We start from the raw sequence: 25,011 nt of genomic DNA, 5'->3' as shown, positions 1-25,011 counted from the left end.
TGGATAGATAAAATGCTAAACAGCAGAATTATAAATTCAAGAGTGGGGGTTACAAAAATCAGGAAGAAGGTAACTAGAGGCACACCCCAATGAGGGGTACTCTCGCCGTTACTATGGCTATTGGTAATTAATAATATACTGAGGGAACTGGACGGGAAAGGTATCAAAGTTGTACCTTATGCGGACGACGTGGTGATATTGATTTTCGGAAAATTTCCGTCAACAATCTCGGAGCTTATGCAAAGAGCTTTACTGACGCTGTCGCGTTGGGCCAGAGCAAACGGCCTTGGTGTAAATCCAACAAAGACGGAAATGGTAGTCTTTGCTAGGTAGCGTAAGCTCGGCGTTTTTGCTCCACCAACACTGGATGGAGTGCAACTTCATCTATTTCCCGAAGCAAAGTACCTCGGCACAATCCTGGACTGTCCACTACGATGGAATAGGAACGTTGAGGAACGGGCGAATAGAGGGATGATTGCACTCTATGCATGCAATAACTCCATTGGGAAAATTTGGGGGCTAACACCATCGACTATACACTGGTTGTATAACACCGTGGTAAGGCCCATCCTATCCTATGGTTCTCTTGTGTGGTGGAACTGTTTGCGCCCAGGGTTTAAAATGCTAACGCCAAAATAGCAAAAACACAAAATTGCCGCACTGCTAACTAAATTCATCCTCAAAATATGCAGCACAGCCAAGCACAACTGCAGCAAAAAGCAATACATTACGAATAATTTTAGCAAGCAAAACTAAAGCTTCTTGATTTTGTCAGCAGCTACAAAATAGCAATGAACAACTACAACATAATTGTCAACGCAACTAACAACCAAAGCTTACAATGAAGACTAAGCACCTTGACTGTGGCTGCTAAGCAACAAGTTTAAATTAAATAAAAACGCACAAAATGAAATGCCATTTTTCTAATTTCTGCCTTGGCAACACATAAACATAAAAACAACCCTCGACTGATTATTCGTCGGCAGCGAAATATGAATATGTAGTCGTACTGCCTATTAGTCATAACAAAAAAAGCTCACATGTGCAATGCGTGCTTAGCACGGATGCTACGAACTAAAAAAGCTGGCCGTTTGCTGATTTAGTCATAATGTCAATATTTTTTAGCTGTAGCTCTGTAAGACTAATGCTAATATTTTCTGATGCTGCATTTTAAACCCTGTTTGCGCCACATAATTAGAAACCTAAAGTGGTTAGGGACGTACAACCTTGATACGTAACACATCTTCTGTCTTATTCCTATAGCCATCGACCTTAATCCAATCTCACCTTTTTTATATCTTTCTGTAAGCTTCTCATCTCCCTTTATATCCCCAATCTTCTCTCCCCTACAGATCTATCCTTATCTCTTTTCTTCTCGTGGATGATCACAACGGACCTAGCGGTCTCAGAGTGCTGCAGCCACATAAGTGGCTGCTCATCCCCAAACCTTACCTAACCTTCCACTTCACATTTATGCATTTCATAAATGATGTTCAAGTGGTTTTAGGATAAGTGGCCAATGCAGTCACAAGATCTGTGTGTGTGCGCTGATAATAAAGAATCAATAGAAGGCCACACACAAAGATATTGGTGCGCTCATTTGATGTAAACAAATGAACGCAACCACCATGTGCACTGTGAGAACTGATAGTTGTTATGTGTTTAAGATAGGCTAAGTTAGATTAGTTTATGTAGTACATAAGTCAGAATATTTCATAAATAAATTAGAGTTGAAACTACAATCGAACAAGAAGGTTGGGTTTCAACATCTCATCTCTTAATATTGGTCCTTCGAAAAAAAGAATCAGCGGCCGCCAAATAAATGAAAAATAAAACAACAAAATAATATTTTTACAAAAGAGAAAATATTATAAAAAAATCCAGAAAAAGGCTCAAATGAATCAAAATAATAATATTTAAAAATATATATACATACATATATATTATTATAAAAAAATTAAAATAAGCCAAAAAGGCTCAGAAAAAAATAAAAGAAGCCAAAAAGGCTCATCAAAAATAAAAGAAGCCAAAGGGCTCACCAAAGAATAAAAGAAGCCAAAAGGCTCATCAAAAAGAAAAAAAAAAAACAAAAAAGGCTCATAGAAAAGCCAAAGAAGGCAAAAATAAAAAACAAATAAGGCAAAAAGAAAATCAAAAGAAATAGACACAAAGGCAGCTAAAAAAACAATAAAAAATGTCAAGATCAATTGATGAGCAAATTCTGGCTCTTAAGGAGCTATGGGATATATTGATGAAAGAGATGCAACCGTGGATGGACATGATGGGATTTTCCATACCAAAAATAAGATTACCAAAGACGCGTCCATAATCCCGCCGGCAGATCCTCACATTGGAGGATGAATGGAAGTAGAGGTTGTTGAAAAAAAGAAGGCAATCAAAATATTTGGTTGTCCCAGCATCAACAACATCAAGAAAACCACCACGAGCATGAAGAAGAGGTCGGAGAAGAGATACCGCTAGCCAAGCGTAAAATCAAAACCGAATAAGAGGAATATAAGGAAGAAAGTGAAAACAATGCGATTCTGGAACGTGAGGAACACTTACAAGATCATGAATATGTTGCACGACGCCTAGAAATGAGCCCCTCAGAATATCCCTCCAGTGATAGTCGCATGCGTGCCGAGCCTTGAGATATTTATTCGAAAGATGAGCGAGAAAGAGCTTACGAGACAGCCCTCATTGAGGAAAGAAGAGAGGTTGGTGGCGGTCATGAACCATGGCTTTTGGAACCAGAAAGACGTGCACGTGATTTTGTCAGACGTGAATGTCCCAATGATGAACCAGAACCATCGTCGCATGCCACTGATGCTGAAGAGGTCCAAAATGAGGTTTCCGAAAATCCTGAATCCGGCCGAGATGCCTGGTGGGAAGGGGACAAATGTGATGTACCGGAAGTACTCGAAAAATTAGCAACTGGTAGTAGACCATGGGACTGGCGTAAGCGAGATGAGCCATCTGGGCCACCTAGCTACTTACGGGATCCACCTGGCTTCATTATACATCACATTTTACATGGTGAACGTGCGCCAGGAATTCACGGCTTCAGAGCCCATCCATTAGCTCTATTGAATTTGCCACCACCCGGAGGTGGTGGCTTCCATGAAGGTTCTCTTCGATTCCTCAATAAACGCATGACCTACACTATTCCAAATATGTTGAAGAAACAACAGGCTCACCTGGCTTCTGCCAACACGACAATGGCAGCGGAGAAAGCTGCTGCTCAAAGTGCTGCTAGAGGTACCACAAATCCAAGCCTTATAGGACAAGCTGCAGGAACCGATCGACTAATCAAACCACATATGATAAACCGAAAGCTGGGGAGATAGTTGAAAAGGCAGAAGAAAGGCAACAACAAGAGGATGCTACAACAACAACAGAGGTGGTATATCATCATCAACAACCACCATCCCATCGGTCAAGTACACAACAACAAATGCAAAACACCGAAATCATTGAGGTGCAGCAACATCACCAATCGGTTCCGTCCCGCGGTAAGCCGACATATATTCCGCTGCACGTTATGCCGGGAAGGATCCCTGCTTGTGGCGACATAATAGGTGGCAATGCAGCTCAACCACAAAAAGTTGTTTGCGGAAAAGTAGCGGATTTACAACTTCGACATGAAACAATTAGCCCACAACCAGCAACAAGAGATGGATCTCCAAGATACAAAAATTTAAAGCAAAGGCTAAAGGAAATGGCTCCACTGAAACAACCAACTGCTGGAGGTGAACCTCCAAACTATCAAGAACTAGTACAAATGTTAAATAGACCAATGGGAAGGCCTACCTCGCAACCACTACCACATTTACCGCCAGACATCTACAACAGCAGAAAGAGCAGCGATCTAGCAGCGTTGAGACCTTTTCTAAAGCTAAGATGCAGATTGAAAAAAGTGAAGATGAAGGCAGCCCACCGATACCTGCCGAGATCTAAGCAACTGCAGCCAATCCATAAGCGAGGGAAGGATGCAGAAATAACGACAAAGGAAATAGGAAATGATGACGCGAGCGATAACGGCACAGTCCACTACAAAACAACTCATCGCTTAAATTTTAAGAATTTTATATTTACATAGAAGAATATTTTACTTATAACAATATCTGTATTTTCAATGTTCAATTCATATTGAAAAAAGGACTGTTTAGAATAAGAATCATCTCCATATAAGCAATCAGTTTCCACGGGCACAACATATCTAGAATAATATTTGCCGGCCGGGAGAATGTTCATAAAAATATGAACATGCTCGTGTTCATCCTTTTTATTTTATGATCACTTCGCATTTATGCATTTCATAAATGATGTTCAAGTGGTTTTAGGATAAGTGGCCAATGCAGTCACAAGATCTGTGTGTGTGCGCTGATAATAAAGAATCAATAGAAGGCCACACACAAAGATATTGGTGCGCTAATTTGATGTAAACAAATGAACGCAACCCCCATGTGCACTGTGAGAACTGATAGTTGTTATGGGTTTAAGATAGGCTAAGTTAGATTAGTTTATGTAGTACATAAGTCAGAATATTTCATAAACAAATTAGAATTGAAACTACAATCGAACCAGAAGGTTGGGTTTCAACATCTCACTCATCTCTAACACTTCCTCTATTAGCCGACAACTTCGGTCAAAATCACCGACATTGTGGGTTGAGCCATGCCAAAAAACCTCAGAGCTACACACACTTTTAAGAGAGGAGGAATTGCTGTTGACCGTCGGACTTTTCGGAAATCAGGGTTGAATGCTTCAAATAAGTACACAACGGCATCTTTTGGTGGCCGAAAATACGCCTTAAAGCTAACATGAGCAGTTGATTGAACAATTATCTAAACATAAACATCTACTCACGGTACGGATGGTAGCTCTAATGAATTGGATTTATCGCTTAAATGCCTTCTAATATTTTTTCATCATCAAAAACTAGTTCCACTGAGCCTAACATCACTTAAAATACGTTTTTCTGAAATATTCTATTCTATTCAATTTTTTGTTTTTTTTATAACTTTTCTAGTTGCAAAAGTGTCAAAACAGTATTATCGACGGAAACTGAGAAAAGTTGATATTCATAATGTCATGTTTTATTTCAGTGGCGTTGCCAGTTGAAATCGCAACTGGAGTTTGGTTGCTTTCCATAATCGACCCATTAATAAAATTCTTAATTTAAATATATTTTTTCTTAAAATTTTAAATAAAATAACATAATAGTTAGTAATATTATTGTTTATAGAGCAAGCGAAATAAATAATATTTGCACTGCAAATAATATTTTGATTTTTTGATATTTTTTATAAAAATAAAAGTTGACGGCAGGTAGAAACTAAATCTGTTGTCAACTAGAATTTCGATAATTAATATGTGCTCCACAGTTCATGTATGTCAGCTGAGGTAAATTAATGTCATAATAACACTAAATTAAAGTTTTTAAATTAAATAATTTGAAATGTTATGCACACCGTTTGACATCTTATTGTTGATGAATTTCACAATTTCAACAAGAGACCTCATAGATGTGTAGAAGGGGTTGTTCTGGTTTTATAAAAACGACATAACTCGATCAAAGGTGCACTAGAAATAATTCGGTTTATAATGTCATCTATGTGCGATATGTCTCTATTGGGAGGGGAACCTTGATAAATTGAAGTAAAATTATCTTTAAAGACTCCTAGTTGACGATTTTTATCCGAAATATTTAGCCCATTTACCGAAATATAATTTATTTAAATTAGATTAATTTAATTAAATTAGATTGTTGATTTTCCCGATAAGTTTGTAGATCTGCTTGTACGCCCAAGGTCTAGGTTTTATTTTTTCATGTTTTGTATTAAAAATATTAGCTTGCTCTAATTCAGCTTGTTCTTTAATAATTATTTTTATCAACTGAATTTGTTTTGATATTAACAAATAGCCGGGTGCTTCCTATCGAGTGTGCGAGAGTAAATTTTCTTCAGATCTCTTTGCCAATCATATTTAATTTTTATAATTTCTTTAAATGATTCGAAACTACAAATTTTAAACTTTGCCCATTAACTTCGGAAGGATCTTAACGACAAAATTGACGGTTGTTACGAACTCGCTATGAAAGTGTCAATTTCACTGTTTGATAAATTTCGGTCAATTGGGGGGAAATGATTCAATAATACATTTACAGTATCATTTTTAAATACACTCCAATTTGTATTTTTGAAGGAAATATAGTTATCAGGAATATTTAGTATGAAATCAAATTGTGGGAAGGGAAGTTCAAGTTTAAGAGGTAAGTGATCTGAAAAAGTAGGCAAAGTACATGTTGAATAATTTTGATAACCTAGTAAATTGCAACTAATTATAGTGGTCCAAATGTGACGAACCACCTGGATAGGTGGGAGGTGAATCACAAATTCTAGACACATTCAAATTTTCGACATCAAGCCAATTTGATAATACTTCGCCATTATAGTTGTTAATTTCATCTCCCCAAACTAAATTTTTAGCATTTAAATCACCTGCTACTATTAAGCCATCAACATTTTCTGTAAAATTTAAAATTGACGTTAAGCCAACACACATACATCTGAAATCAAAATTGGTAGGGAAATAAATTGAATCACATACCCTTACTTCAACAAACGCTTTTGGAAAATTTAAACCGGGAATATGAAATATATGAAATGCCTTTTGTAATTGCTATACCTACCCCTAGCTCATTATTATCAATGGTAAATGCAACTCTGGTAAAAAAGCTATATCAGCCTTATACTGATCTAGTAATATGTTCAGTTCGACTTTTCTACATATGTTGACAAGAGATCCAACATTGAATGTGATTAAGTGTAATCCTCTATGGAGAGTACTCATCTTGAACATCCATTACCAATTTCAAACACTCGGCCTTTGTTTGATCCTTTGACATATGTTTGTAATTAGCCATAAATTGTTTTATCCTCTCCTCAGGGTTAACCTTTAAATAAGAACACTAGCAAAAGTCCTATTTTATTTTTTTTCATCTCTTGTGCTATCCATATTAGAATATGGCTCTGTTGTATGTGATCCCCAATATTCAATATATTCCAATAAAATTGAATTAGTGCAGAAACAATTTCTCCTTTTTGCACTGAGAGGTTTACATTGGAATAGTGATTTTGTGTTGCCTTCTTACACTAGCAGGTTAAATATCATCCATTAGAATAAATGTTCTTTTTCGATCCAGTACATATTCGCCCATGTGCTGCATTTCGAGTTTGCTCGAATGTGAAACAATTTCCCAAATTTGGTGTGCTCCATTCCGAATTCCCAAAAAAAATATTGGGAATATAATTCGAGCACATATACCTTTGTGGATTGAAAACGAAATGAGATCGTACGTGTTTTTCTGAGCACGTACAAGTTAAAAAAGAACGCTGAAGTAATATTTAACATGTTTTTACAATATTTATTTAAAAAATAAAGTATTTACATTAGTTTTTATAGTAAAATTAAAGAAATAAAAAAGGGCTTATTTTATCAAAAACAGCGCGTAACATTTTTGAGATCAATCTGGCAACTGAAACACCATATGATCAAAATAAAAATAGAATCTATAAAAAATCTACTTTTAAGATTTCCAATAGTCCTTTTAATAATGTTTCTTGCAGATGTGTGCACTTTACTATATCGATGTTGACAAGATCCATGCTCCACTTGTTTATAGGGCGTCAAAAAATGTTTCTAAAGCGTAACCACTGTCTCTTAGAAGCCAACTATTTTGCATACCATTTCCTCTTTTGTTAATGCTGCCTAGCTGCACTCCTATGCCAAATAAAAGCATCATGGCTGGATCCTGGTCTGCAGCTGTCCACAGCTTGCACACACTTTGTCTTCCAGGACTTTCATTAATCTCCACAATATTTTACACATAAGTGTGCGATCAACACTTATATTTGAATCATTTGCCACTACCCTCTGAAACCCACCAACAGCCTGAAATCTTTGCTGCTAACTGCAGGCTTTCGGGAATGGTACCCTTGTGTATGAAAGGACCAACTTCTCTCAAAATATCCATAAATGCTTATTTTAACACGTTCCAGTATCATTAGACTTTTTCTGGTAGAAACCAGGGCAATTAATAAGCCAGGAGGCATATTTTTTCTTAATTTTGTTGGTAAACAAATTGCAAATTCCAATGAAACATATGTTTTTTTATTGAACACATTTCGTAACATATTGAACACAGCTAAGCTTTCCAGCCGCACTTTCGCTCGAAATTGAGCACACCATTTTGCACAACATGGGAATTTAAAAAAGTATGGGAATTCAAAAACTCTCGAAACATGTCACATGGGCGATTATCAACTATTATACGCAGATTTTCATCGCACAAATTATTCTATGGGAGATCCACTTAGTAAAATGTGTATTGATTTCAATTCTGTGTATTCTAACGTAGATTTTTTCATGAATATAAAACTAATAAAATCTGATATAATTGTATTTTTAAATTAATAATGCAACATAATAACAAACTGGCTGTTGAAGTAGATTTCTGTAGCTGGTTTTCTATCCCTTCTCATATTCCATCATAATGCGGATTATGGTGTGTTAGCGATCCCTACGAAAGGGGAGTTGAAGCATCTTTTAAGAACAATTTACATTTCACTTTAGATTGGTTTTTAATTTTAAATTGAACGTGTTTCGTTTTCAACTGTTCAATAAGAGAGCATATATTAACGTTTTGAAGGAATATAGGTGGACAAAACGAATCTCTTTTATCAGCTTTGGATTGTGGATTCAGTTTGTGTTTATCAACATTATATATCTAAATCGCCTAATAGGGAAAACCTATTTGAACAGTTAACACGACTATCCAATCTGCCTGTATTTTTAAAATCATGCTTAGATAGGTCAATTTTCATTTTTTTTTTTTGTTTCCGAATAGGATGTATCAGGAGGCCTCCACCGTCTGAGAAACGGATGCAGGTTTCCCCATCATTTGCACCCGCGCCAAGTGCGTTTTACGTACTTATTCTTGTTTTATTTCAAAGGTTTCCTTCGGGAAATCAGAAATGAAAATCTGTTTTAATTTTTTTTTTTTAAATTTGAATTTTAGTTTATAATTTTTTAATTTTCTTGACTGAAAAAGCACAACCGATACGTTTCACAGTCAGAATTCCGTAGAATCAAATGGTTAATTCCATTGCCGACCTTTTTTAACCATAATTTTCATAACATAATTTTTTTTCTTTTTTAGGAATCCAAGCCCTCAATATTGGCGAAAACGTAACAATGAAATGTTACTCAAGTAATAAGAACGTATCGTGGAAATTTAAGAATCAAACGATTGATATGGATAACAAAAGGTAAGAAATCATACGGTAAAATAATACTTTCAAATTTGTCTTATCATCCAGTATGTTAATTTTTGTCAAAATACATTAGTGTGATTTAAAATCTATATATCTTCTATCTATATATATATATATATATATATAAAAGTGGAGCCAAAAAATGTATACTAACGCATCAATTGAGAACGGCTGGACCGATTTGACTCAAAATTGTTTTCAGTTGTCGGTAATTACTGTGGGAAGGTTTTTATGAAAGAAAATTTTGAGAAAAATCCGCGAAAATCTTGCAAAAATTATTTTAAAGAAACGGCTGGACCGATTGGACTTAAATTTTCTGTTAGTAGTCTGTAATTGAAGTGGAAAGGTTCTAATGAAAGAACATTTTAAGAAAAATCCGCGAAAATGTTGCAAAATATATTTTGAAAGATATTAGCATTTCCACACATTTTATACCGGACATTTATTGTTTCATCTCTTCGTAGCTCTTTTTGAACATATTTTGGTCGAAAATGACAGCGTATATCTTTATGTAATTGTCAGTTATGGAAAATTCTCAAAATATGTAAATTTTCTACAATCAATTGGATTGTCTTTGACTTGAAAAAAGTTGCTGTTCGTTAGTCTCGCTAAAACTCGAGAACGGCTGAACGGATTTTTCTTATCTTAGTCCTCAAATGTTCGTGGAGGTTCAGGGAAGGTTTAAAAGGTGAAAACCTTCGAAAACCGAAAAAAAATTTGCGAAAAAATATTATGAAGCATATTTGCATTTCCACGAATTTAGTATCGAGCTATTATGATTGCACCACGTCGTAGTTGTTATTTTGTGATATTTGGGCAAAAATTGATAGCGTATCAATCCTTTCAGCCTTCATTTGTCAATTATTGAAAATTTAGATTTTTTCCAATTTGATTAACATTGTATTGAAACGTTTTTTGTGAAAATTCAAAAAATAATTGAGAATATATCATTTAATGTACACGCGATCATTGTATGTGCACGTTGTCCATAGAATGCACGTACATTTTGGGACAAATCCAAGGATGAAAATCAGAAGATATTCGCAATAGTTTTGATTCTAAGATCCATTCCCTAGATCATTTTTTCTTAAAATATGAATAGTAATAGTTCCATAAGGACACGTTGTTCTTTAAAGTACTTAAAATGTTGCTGTGGCACGGGAAATATCAAATGGGCATATAACCACCATTATATGGTGGTTATATGCCCAATCGTTGGTCAATGCCTTTGAACTCATAAACACAACACCTCGCATATATCCGATACCACAAATGTGTATCACAGAGAAAACTAATATACGATGCCATTTTCTGTGAAAAATTCATATCTCCTAATATGTAGATTCCTTAAATCGGTCGGGACATTTATATGGGAACAATGTTACAACACTATGTGATAGTAGGTTGTCCATGCTCTTTAAAAATAATGTACCGACACTCAGGTTAGAAAAAGGGTTAAGAACTTCAAATATGTATGGCGCCTTTTTAATACATTAGACCAACTCTATGGGAAAATTTGGACCAAATAAAACATTACTACCACTTTGGTTGACACACTGGAACCAACTCTCCAAAATACCGAACCGTTATATGGGAGCTACCTCAAAGAGTGGACCAATATAGATACTTTTAGTACGATTCATTCTACCAAATAAAACAACCAAATACCAAATTACTGCCGATTAGATTTAAAAATTATATGAGGGATATTTGGAAGCTTGGGCGAATAAAAAATTTCAGCCAAATACCGAATATTAAGGGATATATATGGGAGCTATCCGAATACTTGGGTCAATATTGATATTATTAATTAGGGAGATTTTCTGCTCAATAAGTATAGCTAATATAAAATTAGAAGCAATTATGTTGAATATTGGGGGTACCGTTATATGGAGGCTACCCTTAAAAGGGAACCAAATGTTAAATTTTCAATATGAACTATCATAAAGTAGAACGCCGAAAATTATACATCAACAATATTGCTAGGCAAGACAACGTTTGCCGGGCCCGCTAGTAGTATGTTAATTTTTGTCAAAATACATTAGTGTGATTTAAAATAGGATAAAAAACATAAGAAAAATGTGTATTTTTTTTGTTAAACATTTAGCCGGACGGCAGAGTGCAAGCGAGGAGCTATGCTATAGAGGACGGTTCGGAAACTTCTTTTAGCCTATCAATGAAAGAGAATAGTTAGTTTTTCAAAAATATTTTTATTTTTCAATATAATCTTCTGAAACTTCAATAGACTTAGACCAACGCTTTTCTATCAATTCTATCCCTTGATTAAAAAGGTCTTCAAAATAGTGGTTTGCAACTGTAATTGCATCTTCATTTGAGGTAAAATGCTTGCCAGCAATAAATTCTTTAGATTTGGGAACAAGTAAAAATCACTCGGAGCTAAATTAGGAGAATAAGGTGGGTGGTCAAGGAACTCGTTCTATAATTCGTTGATTTTTTGTCATTGTTAAAACACTCCTGTGCGCTGGTGCGTTGTCTTGATGAAAGTTATTTATTTATTTTTGTGTGTTATCTTCTGTAGTTCTTCATGCAAAATTAAATGGACTCCATCATTTTATTCGTCGATCATTTAATACGATATCACGCTCTTTGGCTGTTTTTGTTGTTGCTGTTTTTGGACGTCCACTACATGGTTCATCTTCAATGATTGTACGAGCACGTTTAAATTCAGCAACCCAATTTTTTGTTGCATATGAAGGAGCACTTTCACCTAACACATTCACCATATTATTATGAATTTCTTGTCCCGATAAACCTTTTTTATGTAAATATTCATTGACAGTACGCATTTCTAATTTTTCCATAGTAAAAAAATTGTGGATGCGTCTTTTTTGAACACCTGTTTCTGTATGAAGGAGTTGACAGATCGAAACAAAATTTAACATGTGTTCATAACAGATGGAAGTTTCCAAAACACTTAACTTCTTTCTGTTTATACCGCGCTTTTTGTGCTAGGCAGTGAAGTTTTCAAACTGCCCTCATAGTTAATATCCGAAATCAATTTCGTATATTTAAAAATTTTAGACTTTTTGTTAAAAATTGTACAATTTAAGTAGGTCTTGTAATGTATATATGCCACGTGTTAGGCCCACTGCCCCGAAATTCCAAAACCTGGGACTAAGCGAATACCCACAATTGAAAGGTCAGTCCATGGGCTTTCAGAATGTATATACTTTTTATTTTGGATATTGAAATTTTTTGGATTTTTTAAGTGTTCAATTTAACAGTATGTTTGGTAATTTATATATGCCACTGTCCTGAAATTCCAAAACCTTGGACTAAGCGAATGCCTACAGTCCTACAATTATTGATTATGTATTTATAGAAAGATAGTTTTAGATTTTTTTCTTAATTATATATACAAAAAGTTTTAATATTATTAATGCTACATGGAGTAGTTTTATCTTTTAAGGTAAAGTTAATTGTGTACGATGTATATTATAATTCTGTTCATTAATGGGCTCGATCGCCTTGAATTACATGTGAAATAAACGAAATGAAAAACTGTGGCGGCAATATTGCCTCGTTTCAAGACATTTGAAAATATTCATATATGGTGTATTTGACAATATTCCTGATATAATGTGGGAAATATTTTTATTTATTTATCTATTATAGTATTAACATTGTAATAAATACAATGCGAATAATAAAAGTATCTAGCATTGACTACAATGGGCATCAGCAAAATCGGTTGACAATTCTTAAAATTTGCGCGAATTTTTTGTTTGATTCCAAAATATCTTCTTATTTTCACAACTAAACAAATTTCATTTCAATACTTTTATACATTTAATATATTAAAAAAGGCCTACTTAATATTAATATAGATATATTAAATGTATAAAAGTATTAAGTGTTCGAATGAAATTTGTTTAGCTGTGAAAATAGAAAGATATTTTGGAATCAAAACAAAAAGATTTGATTTTTTTTCAAAATAAGTATTACACGATTACAAATGGTAAACATGACACCAGATTTAGTATAGAGGTAGATTTCTGTTGCGATCGGAATGGGTGTGTAGGGTTGAGATATAGAGATAGATTTGAAAAACGTACTATAGTAGAACATATGTACTAAATGGTTCTAAAATTTTAATAATGATCGATATAGGGTTTTAAATACATCCCACATTCGCTAACGAAGTAGCGGGTATATGCTAGTTATTTTTGGTTTTTATGAAAAGTTTTTATATGGAAAATGATTCTAGCAATAAAGAACTCGTAAACGAACGTATACATTTTCTTTTCAAATTGGATTTATCAAGGGCGAAAGAGCAGTCTTCACACGAACGAGAATTTCAAATTCACTTACTTGCTTCATATCTCCAAACAAATTGAAAATTTGTCGAACATGTTTTATAGTTATCGCTTCGATTTTTCATTCCTGTGTTTGGAAAATTAAATTGAAACAAAATTGATTTCCAATTTCTAGAAGCTAGCTACAAACTAATTATTTCCCTTGTTCTTTGTAACCACACCAATTTACTTCCCAATGCTTCAGACTGGCGAGTTTAAAATATGGATGTCATTGGAGAAGTCAATTGTCCCCTGTCTTCGTTATCAGTAGACAGAAATTTCGGTAGTAAAAAAATGAGTCTATTCAGTACAGTTCGCATTACCAGTAACTACTGAATTGGTATGACATACTTAGACAAGTTTTTCAGTCGACAAATGAATCCAACAGCCTATTTTATGTGTCATTTTAGGGTATAATAACAAACGAACCACAGCTTTCGATAACATTAACCCTTTTTCATTCGAAAGTGAGTGACTGCCTTTCGATCAATGCAAATATTTTTTTAAATAAATATTTAAAAAATTCGCGCGAATTTTTTGTTTGAGTTAAAATAACTACCTATTTAAATAATTAGGAGAGACTGGGGCACCTTCGGCACTTTTTTAGAGCTCTATATCTCAGTACTTATTCAACATATATAACAACTTTATGGCTGATTATTGTCCTCTGACACTTATAAAAAATAGTACTAAAAAGATATAAAAAATAGTATTAGTTAACATATTTTACAGTTTTGTAAAAAAGTCAAATTCGCCGAATGTGCCCCAACCCGGGGTAGCTTCGGCATTTTATGGGGCACATTCGGCACCATAGTCATAGCCGGGTAATTGTCATCGCTATCAGTCTGGTTGAAATTCTGATCCTCTAAAGGCTCTATTTGGTTTTAATACGCCACACAATGTTTGAATTATAGGGCTTTACGTTTACATCTCAAGCTCGCACACAACATCAGAAATAAGGGTTTTCTATCGCATTTTCGTCAATACAAGTACGTTTGATCTTATAAATGCAATTTCGGACCATATTAAAGGATTAGTTTTAAAGACAAGCTCAAAAACATTTTAAGGACATAATATTGCACAATCTGTATATGGCCGAATGTGCCCCACTTTAAAATAAGCTTATTAGCCGAATGTACCCCGAATGTACTTTTAATAGTTTTTTTTTTCATTTTTTTCGATCAGATTTGTAAAAACATTATATTTTTAAATATTTTCATAATAATACACATCGTAGTTAACCACTTTTTAATGATATTGTCTTAAAAATTTTAAAAGTTTTATACACGAAATACTTACGAAATGGAATTGAAATATTACAGAAACATATATAAAAATACAAAAACCTATGTATCTAAATAAGCTTATTAGCTATAAATTTCAAACTTTGTGTCAGTTATTTATTTCGTTATTCGATACCTATGTATCGAAACTAGTGTTGTACGGTGAGTGCTTCATATCGAAAACGCGATTGCCGAAAGTGCCCCTGTCTCCCCTACACAATTTTCTTTCAAATACTTAATATTATTATAGATTTATTAAATGTATAAAAGTATTAAGTGTTCGAATGATATCTGTTTACATAGTTGTGGAAATAGGAATATATTTTGGAATCAAACAAAAAAGACTTTGTTGGACTAAATAAGGTGCTTCAATTTCAACAGTGCTTCGAGTCTATATCACAAAATGTTAGCTTTGCTATTAAAACCAATGTATTTAATTAATGGACTTTACCCTGGTATTTATTTATGGCATTCATAAAATATTTCGATTTTGGATGCAGAAAGTAGATATATTTAAAATGTTATTATTTATATGAACAATAAAAACAAAATTTCATTTACAGATTGGAATCAAGAACTTTTGTGTCTGCAGTAATAAAATTCGAACTACCTCTGCCGTAGAGGCCTCTTTGCAAAAATTTAGAAACAATTTATTTGGGGATTTATTTCATTTTCCGAATTTCCCCGCTTTTAGGGACTTAATTCATTTTATTTTGGGATTTATTATTTCATAATGAAATATTTGGGGACTTATTTCATTTTCTGTTGGGGTACTAATTTCATTGGGGACTTATTTCATACCGCCCAATTATTAATTTTTCTCGTTTTCCTCACGTTTGTCTTTGTTTAAATTTCTGGCAGATTTACGTCGTTTCGGAGATGATTGAGGTGATTTTAGGTTATCCCGCAATGTATAATTTTTAAACAATTTCGATTCGTTAGTTTGTTTGTTTCATCCTAAATCTTTAGAAATAGTTTCTTTTTCGATTGGAAAAATCGGTAAAAACTTACACAATTTTTTCTGCACTCAATGAACTCCCTTGTTGTTCGAATGAACTCCCTTGTTGTTCGAATGAACTCCCTTGTTGTTCGAAATGGCATCAGCAACTAGACCAGAAATGTCGCTATATTTAATGTGAGAATTTTCGTTATCATTCTTTCTGTACCAGATTTTATTTTGCGATTTCTTTTCAAACAAGACATTTTAATTAGTTTGTATGTATTGTTGATGAATTCAAATTACAAAAAAGGATTGTTTATTTTCGTACACTGAGAGAAAAGAAGGTAACAGAAAGAAAAAAAATCTGACGCTGTTTTCAAACATGTAGTGAGCAAAATTGATGTCGACAACATTTCGGATGAAAGAGAGAGACATTTAAAGCAAACAGTACATTTATTTTGCTTTAAATTAGCACAAAATTGGGGGAAATGTCACAGAAAGATGAACGATGCTTATGAATTGTTCGGAAGAAGCGGCACCTAATAATGTCTGACCCGATCTGAACCAAATTTTTCTGAGTTCTAGCGTATAAAAAGGCATGCAAACTAAATTTTACGATGATTGGATATATTTTGTAGGTTTGGAGTTACTTAGACGTGAAACCGGATAGAACATATATATGAGAATTATATCTAAATCTGAACCGCTTTGAACCAAATTTGACACTTATTTGCAGACTAAAAAAAATCGTACTAACCAAATTTAATCACAATCCGTTGTATATTACCGATTTGGTGCATCTATAAAATGGGAATTAACGTCCGTCCACAAGTCCTTCATTATTGCCGCCACTTTATTATTTGCAGCGTATACCACATACTCCTAAATTAAGATTCTGATACAAATCTTGGTTTTCTAGAAAAGTTTACAAATCATATTACGTTATATATTCTATCTTGTTTAAGGGCACATATAATAGAATAGATGCTAATCGTACAAAAAACACCGGTTTTTATTTTCTGCAAGATTTCAGCCTTCATTGTTCGCACTTAACTAATTTTTGAGAGTGGTGCGAATACTTTGTTATTTTTAGTGTACCACCTACAATTTTGTTACTTGCTTTGCAACGGCACTAGATTTCCGCATCGCATTCAAACGTCGTCAACGAATTGGAGACACAATAGTGGATGTGATGAATTCACTTCCCAAATTGTCTATTTTATGTTTGTAGTTTTACACAATCACTGTTGCAGTTGCTGCCAAAATGATTACTCAAGATTTGGTGCATCGTACAGGATAGTTTGGCATATAGGGCCAAACCGAGAAACTGCCTTCACTTCAAATCGGTTGAATATTTGAATATAAAGACGAAGGCACAATGGTGGATGTGATGACTTCATTTCCCATGGTGACTATTTTATGATTACTCAAGAAGTGGTAAATTGTACAGCACGATTAAACTCCTCTAACAGTAAGAAAGATACGATGGGAAACAGTTTAAAATCAGGATAAATTTCGCAAGTACATTTAATTTTTTTAATTAATTAAATTAAAAATTATATTTTTTAACGATTTGTTATAAATATTGTATATTGTTTGGTCTGGTTTTGTTAACCCAAATTAATTTCATTAGTTTTATCTAGTAGATGTAATTGTTATGAATCTGTGAACTGAATACCAATACATTCAATTACCTTTTCTTTCAGATATATCAATGGCATTTTCAAAACAAATAGCACGAACGAGATATCAGAATTGCAAGAGGTTTATGAAATTTCCTTAACAATATCCGATATTCATATAAGCGATGAAGGCATTTACACCTGCGAGTCGGCAGATACGGGTGTACTCACCAAAATATTTTTGCAACCCTATATAAGTTCAAAAATAGTAAACACGAATGGTTTGAAAGTAAAGCAAAAAATTGGAAACCCTGTAAAATTGTATTGTGAAATAGAAATTTACCCTCAAAATGAAACATTAAAAAAACAATTAAAATGGTTAAAGGATGAAAATGCATTTAGCTTCCTTGATCAATCTTCCAATGTCGACCATATCAATCAAACCTATGTAAATTTTACATTGGAATTAACGGAAGTCTATAAAAAAGAAAATGGATCTTACGCATGTGTCATATATGCCTTAAATGGCGAGGAAGTAGCTAGACACAATATTGCTTTGTTAGTTATGGATGTACCGAAAGTTAGTATAGACTATGTAAAAGCGGTCGGCGCCAGTAAAATTTACTTAAATTGGACTGTAAATGATGGAAATGATCCAGTACAAAAGTATTTTGTTCAGTATTTGCAAGAGGGTAACCCAGATTTGGCATACTATAAAGACGTTATTGGAGGAGGAAACAGCTCGTACGTTTTGGAAAATTTTTTACCAAACACTAGTTATGTATTAAGAATGTCGGCAAAAAATAGCATTGGTAGTGGGACACCATTTCAATATCCATTGCCTGTTCGAACATTGGAAAAGGACCCAATTTTCATACCAAAAGTAAAAACTACAGGAAGTACTGCATCAACAATAACAATAGGATGGGACCCTCCTCCAGTCAATTTGATTCCGTATGTTCAGTATTACGAACTAGTTGTGTCCGAGACGGGAGATACCCCTAAAATTATTGAAGAAGCAGTATATCAACAAAATTCTAGAAATCTGCCATATATGTTTGATAATTTAAAAACAGCTACTGAATATGAATTTAAAGTGCGAGCATGTAGTGACTTAACAAAGATGTGTGGTCCATGGTCAGATGTTGTTAATGGAACAACGATGGATGGGGTTTCATCGCAGCCTTTAGATCTCACAGTGAGGTGCATTCATAACAATATATCAAAACTAAATACTGTTGATATTGCTTGGAGGTATCCAGAAAAACCAAATGGTAAAGTTATATCATATCAAATTTATTTGGAAGGGATCTCCGAATATAAGCTTAATGGGAAAATGCAACGGGAAACATGGGGTCCTAAAATTAGACGCATCGATGAGCCTCACCACCACACCAGTTACGATAGCGTAGTCCCAAACACGAATTATACTGTCACAATATCTGCTATTACCCGTCACCGAAAAATTGGAGAAGCTGCTGAAGGAAAATGTACCATGCCAGTGTCAGTTCCCGACGTAATTAGTCGAGTTATTTGGACTAAGGTTCGAGTAAATGATAAAAAATGTGTATTCAAAACAATAATTCCTCGTGTAAGCGAAAGAAATGGCCCAATATGCTGTTATCGTTTGTATTTAATCAGAATGAAATACAATAATGTGGAATTACCTCCTCCAGACAAACTTAACATATCAACATACCAACAAGTTCACGCAGCAAACAACTCTTTGGGCGGCGCGTACTTGGCAGAAATGTTTTCCGGTGACAACTTTAAGACAGAAATATTTCTTGGCGACGGAAAAAGATACTTCGAAAACTCTGGACACAGTGGTAATGATATGGACATAAACTGCTTAAAATGTCTGGAAGGCGAAAAGTTTATATTAAGGAGACCTACAACCACTGCAGAAAAAGAGGCTACAAGTAAATATATACTATTTTTATATTAAACACTTTATTTCTTTTTTACTTATTCTGATACTAAATTAGGAAGAAGAAATTTGCTTAGTCCTGGTTATTTATTTCATTGCAGAAATATGGCGTTCTTAGATTCAGTTCAGCAATACTGCAAAAAAGCTCAAGAACTCACAATTTCATGAAATTACTTTAGTGTAAACTGGGACTTACTTACATTTATTTAATATACATAATTTCTATGGGTTTCCACCAAATCTGACCAAAATACTTACATATTAATTTAATATGATTATTTTCTATGCGATTCCACCGAATCTTACCCAAAATATAATTTCTATTATCTTTAAGGGGACTCCCATTATCGGTTTCAAAAAATCAATAATGTCTCCTTAAAATTTCAAGTGAAAAATCTCAACAATTGAAGATATAGTCGATTTATTGTATCAGCATCATGCGACGGCAAATTTGATATCAAATTTTTTACTCGTTCATATCTTAAAACGTTAGGTATGATCATAAAATTCCTTTACTTTATTTATTTTTAATTTTTGCTTGTTAACTATTGTAATAGTAACATTTAATTTTTTAATAATTTTTAATTTTTTATTGTAATCCAATTTCTTATTGTCATTTTTTTTTTTTATCACATATATTTGTTCATAATGTATCCATTGATACAATTTTTAACTCTTTTATAATATGTAACGTACTTATTATTAAAAAATATTGATGTGTGATTATAATTATAATTCTGTACTGTTATTAATAATACATTTATCTTGTTGTACAGGCAAAACAACAAACAAATAATAATCGTTTTTATATAGTACTATTGGCGTTTTCTATGCGAATTCGCTTCGTTAATTTTCACAATATTTTTAAACTTCTAATATTGTACCGACCGTATTTTATTATGATATAATCTATTATAGACGTGTACAGTGACGTGGATCATACCCATCACCTTGAGCTTAGCAAAGCCAGCAATTTCACTGAAACCGCATCAAAAATTTTGGGAACCAAAAGAAGACGGAGAAGAAATTCTAATATTGTAATGAATCGTAATGATAGCCCACAGTCAGTTAATCAAGCCACAGAATCCACGGAGCCGGAAGATGTGTATACTATATACGATGGAGAACTTGATATGAATAGTGATTACACTGGTTTTTTGGAAGTTATAGGTAATTAAATGTTGTGTATTACAAAACATATTTTTTTAATTATATAAAGATTATTTATCGCAAATATTATTACAGTTCGGAACAACACCTCAGTTTTAAAAGCATATAGCAGTTACTTCGAAATTATAACACCCAGTTTGACCGCTGAACAAATGTATACAGAAGATGGCATAACATTAGTATATTTAATAATAATGCCTTTTGGGATTATAATTGGAATCGGTCTTTTAATACTGTTGATATTTTGTTTGGTTTATTATCGATTTACGGAGAAAAATTCTGGTGGAGGAGAAGAAGTTATAAGCTTGAGAGATTCTTTAAGGTTTGTACAAACCTTACCGATTATAAATAAATAAGTAATTTTTTACATTACTACAATTTTAGCCGTGTTCTTTTTGGTGGTCGGTCTGGCAACCACCGACATTTCATTGGAAATAGTAATGGCAAAATAACGGATGTTGGCCCTATTCATAAATCGGATTTGTATGTAGCTTACAAAAATCGTCATAAAGATACAGATTACGGATTCTTGCGAGAATATGAAATGTTACCAAATCGATTTAGCGACCGCACAACTAAGAATTCAGATATGAAAGAAAATACACCAAAGAATCGATATCCTGATATAAAAGCTTATGACCAAACAAGAGTCAAGCTTTCACAAATTAATGGAATCCAAGGATCCGATTATATAAATGCAAACTTTGTAATAGGATACAAAGAACGAAAAAAATTTATATGTGCACAAGGACCAATGGAATCAACAGTAAATGATTTTTGGAGAATGATATGGGAACAACATCTAGAGATAATAGTTATGCTGACAAATCTAGAAGAATACAATAAGACTAAATGTGCTAAATATTGGCCAGAAAAAATAATGGATTTAAAGCAATATGGTGAAATAACTGTTAAGTTTGTGTCGGAGAAGAAACAGGGAGATTATTTGATCCGTACACTAGACACATTCAAGAGAAACACTTTAACCGAAGAGGAAGAAGAAAGTCGACAAATTACCCAATACCATTATTTAGTTTGGAAAGACTTCATGGCCCCCGAGCATCCACATGCTTTAATAAAATTCATCCGTCACATCAATGCCGTTTATTCAGTACAACGGGGTCCAATATTAGTACATTGCAGCGCAGGAGTTGGTCGAACAGGAACGCTGGTTGCGTTGGATTCTTTATTACAGCAATTAGAAGAAGAAGACCAAGTATCAATATTTAATACGGTTTGCGATTTACGCCATCAAAGAAATTTTCTTGTTCAATCATTGGTAAGTCTAACATTTGTCATTATAATAATGTAGACAGTAAATAAAACGACAATACCTGAGGTAACATAGTTAGACGTGTATATATATATATATATATATGATTTAGAGTCTTATTTATTAATTCTTTTTTATTTATTCACAATAATTTCACAGTATACAAAGCACAATCAAATAAAACAAGTAACATTTTAACAATCAAGATAATAAAAGCGGGCCATAATACATCTGCAGTTCACAAACTTGACAAGCTATACTAGTGAAAGTACAATTATCTACAGAAACTAAACTATGTCTGTATGATTCTACTCAAAAATCGAGCGAAATTAGCTCAATATAAAATCAAATTAAAAAAATTATTCTAACATATTATCGTGGTTATAAAAACAGTATAAAAATTAAAATTAATAATAATTTATACGACTGTTATCACAAGAAGAATGGGATCTACTCAAATGACTGCCAGAATATCAAAATTTATTTTACAAATATTAATTAAAAGATAAAAAAATAAATATAAACATAAACTATAATTCAACAGGATGGGGCCTACTCAAATAAATGTAACAAGGAATATTATTAATTTGGATATACATAAAATTCATAATATATAACAAAATATAGTAAGTAAATACGCATGGATAGACATGGTATCTACCGGGTAAATACACAAGGGTTGGTAAATACCGGGTAGATACCCATTTGCGGGTTTTTATTATATTGAATCGGTAATACAACATCTTACACCCAATTTTACAATACTTTAAAGTCGTGGATAAATACCCGAGTATTTACCCAAAAATTGGGTATAAACTCATTAACTGGCGATCCACTTGACATAGACGTTCAAAATTTAGCTCAGATAGTTTTTATATCAATACAATTATTTGTATGGGAAATAGGGTATCTGGGTCCAAGTTTTGATATATCCCCCATATAACCGTACCTCTCGATTTAATGTATTTTTTGTCTTTAACAATCATATTGGCTTAATTTGGTACAGAGAGTTTTCTATGGGTACTAAATATCCAAGCAAAAATTCAGCGATGTAGGTCCACGTTTTCTTGTAGCCCCCATACAAAGGTACCCCTATTTTGAGTATTTACACAAAAATTGGGTATAAACTAATTAACTGGCGAACCTACTGACATAGACGGCCAAAATTTGGATCAGATGCTTATTATATCAATACAACTACTGGTATGTGTAAAAGCAATAGGGCTGCTACAACAACAACAAATGGTATGGGAAATGCGTCCAAGTTTTGATATTGCCCCCATAAAAACGTACCTCCCGATTTAAGATATTCGGAGAATATATAGTACATACAATGCATGATATTCACTCATTGATATTGTATATTGTGGTCTTGTATGACGCACAACGAAGAACAACACAACATTTGTGGTTGCATACATTCATTTAAAGTATTTGGATACACTGGATACGAATAGACATTCATGAATGCAGATGGGCATTCATTGTACGCGTACATTCATGCAGATGAATTGAATTTTGTGTGAAATCACATCAGTAATTAGTTTTTTTTTTCAAATAATTTTGGTTAACAGTTAATTTTGCAATTCCTCGATAATTTGAGACATTTGTTAGACTACCAGGCTAGTGTAAGGGTATTATAAAAGTTGTTTTCCAGAAAGTATAAAAGAAGCCAAATTGAATGCTAATGTATTTAAACATTGCTTTGGAATTTTGCCACTTATTCAAATACTGATTAGTAGTATTTGAATAAGTAGCGGCAAAAAATATGCAAAACATCCTGCAGTTTCGGGGTTTTTCGTTAATTCTTGGTTATTCTATTTCAAAATTGTAGGTTTTAAAGGAACTTTTTTAGAATAACAAGTCAAAAAATTGACATTGGACGTCATAAAATGACGTCCACGATGACCAATATATGTTCGTTTTGCATAGAACTTTTAGGAAACGGCCCTACGTGATCCATATGCACAGTATGGAATGGGATCGGGGTTATGTTGTTAAAATGGTACCCTCCTTCGCGTTGCCCGCCAACGTGTTTGTTGTATGCACACTAGATACATGACTTAAGGGAACCCCACCCATTCTCGATTTTAATTTTTTAAGATTTTAATGTGCTGGCAAATCAATATCAATGCTTGTTAAGGTTTGTAACTTTGCACATATATATTTGAAGATTTAAAAGAGAAGAAAAATAATTTACAAAAAAATTTGTTATTGTTGTTGTTTTTTGTAATTAAAGAAAAGTCCTTATTTTTGATGGCGGGTATGATAACTCCTCACTGGAACATCGGAATCCGAAAATTCCAACGGTGTTAGAAAGAGTACATGTCTGGCTCTCGTATGAACTAGGATTATTGACTTCGCTATAAAATTAACAAAATGGCGGACCTTTGAAAAAATATTTTTGGAAAATCGCCGATTTTTTACCAAAAACCAGAATCGTTGAGTTAGCCCTTGTATCGTTTTTTTCAAGTCCTAAATGACCAGCATTATCATGTTGTTCTTGAGCTAATTTCAAATGTTTATTTCATTTCAACTTAACAAACTTAACAAAGTTTCGCATTCGAGGAAACCAGAATCGTTGAGTTAGCCCTTGTATCGTTTTTTCAAGTCCTAAATGACCAGCATTATCATGTTGTTCTTGAGCTAATTTCAAATGTTTATTTGATTTCAATGATTTATTTATTTTCAATAATATATTCATTGCATAACGTTTTGTCTTTGGCGATAACTCCGTCTACTATTTCCCTTATTTTCTCGTCCTGAAGTTGCATTGAGAATAACCAATCTTCTTCACTTACAGTGGTTTTTGATATACGCATCGATGCTGTCTCGGTTTCATTCGGTTTCTCATATGGTGCCCGGCTTAAAGCGCCAACGTGTTCCATTTTTGATGATATTCGGTGTTCTATTTTGACGTCAAAGTCCTGTATATGTAGCCACCATCTCGCAATTCGGGGTATTAATTACATTTTCAGCATGGTCGTTTTTAATGCACTACAATCAGTAATTACCGTTATTTCTTTGCCGTAGATATAATATTTAAAGCGTTCCAACGTATCGACAACTGCCAATGTTTCAAGTTCGTAACTATGATAGTTTTTCTCTTCGTCGGTCGTTGATCTGCTGTAAAAAGCTA

At 33.5% G+C, this 25,011-nt stretch overlaps 1 protein-coding gene across 1 annotated transcript in view; it reads left to right on the top strand.

The window, feature by feature from the left end:
* Window positions 1-25,011, top strand: part of LOC133322534 (tyrosine-protein phosphatase 69D-like) — a gene marked incomplete at its 3' end in the record, with an annotated part of 114,060 nt that overhangs the window by 71,491 nt on the left and 17,558 nt on the right. Inside the window, exons 3-9 of the mRNA XM_061531522.1 lie at window positions 2,668-3,258; window positions 3,336-3,512; window positions 9,224-9,332; window positions 17,584-19,421; window positions 20,348-20,599; window positions 20,675-20,921; window positions 20,984-21,878. Coding sequence (XP_061387506.1) covers window positions 2,668-3,258; window positions 3,336-3,512; window positions 9,224-9,332; window positions 17,584-19,421; window positions 20,348-20,599; window positions 20,675-20,921; window positions 20,984-21,878 — 4,109 coding nt within the window. The remainder of the gene's footprint in view (window positions 1-2,667; window positions 3,259-3,335; window positions 3,513-9,223; window positions 9,333-17,583; window positions 19,422-20,347; window positions 20,600-20,674; window positions 20,922-20,983; window positions 21,879-25,011) is intronic.

This window comes from Musca vetustissima, unplaced genomic scaffold (assembly GCF_032173495.1).
Source record: "Musca vetustissima isolate MV318-11 ecotype Yass unplaced genomic scaffold, APGP_CSIRO_Mvet_v1 utg28238, whole genome shotgun sequence".
Taxonomy (NCBI): domain Eukaryota; kingdom Metazoa; phylum Arthropoda; class Insecta; order Diptera; family Muscidae; genus Musca; species Musca vetustissima.
The sequence above is the reverse complement of the archived record's forward strand: the minus strand, read 5'-3'. Positions and strand labels throughout refer to the sequence as shown.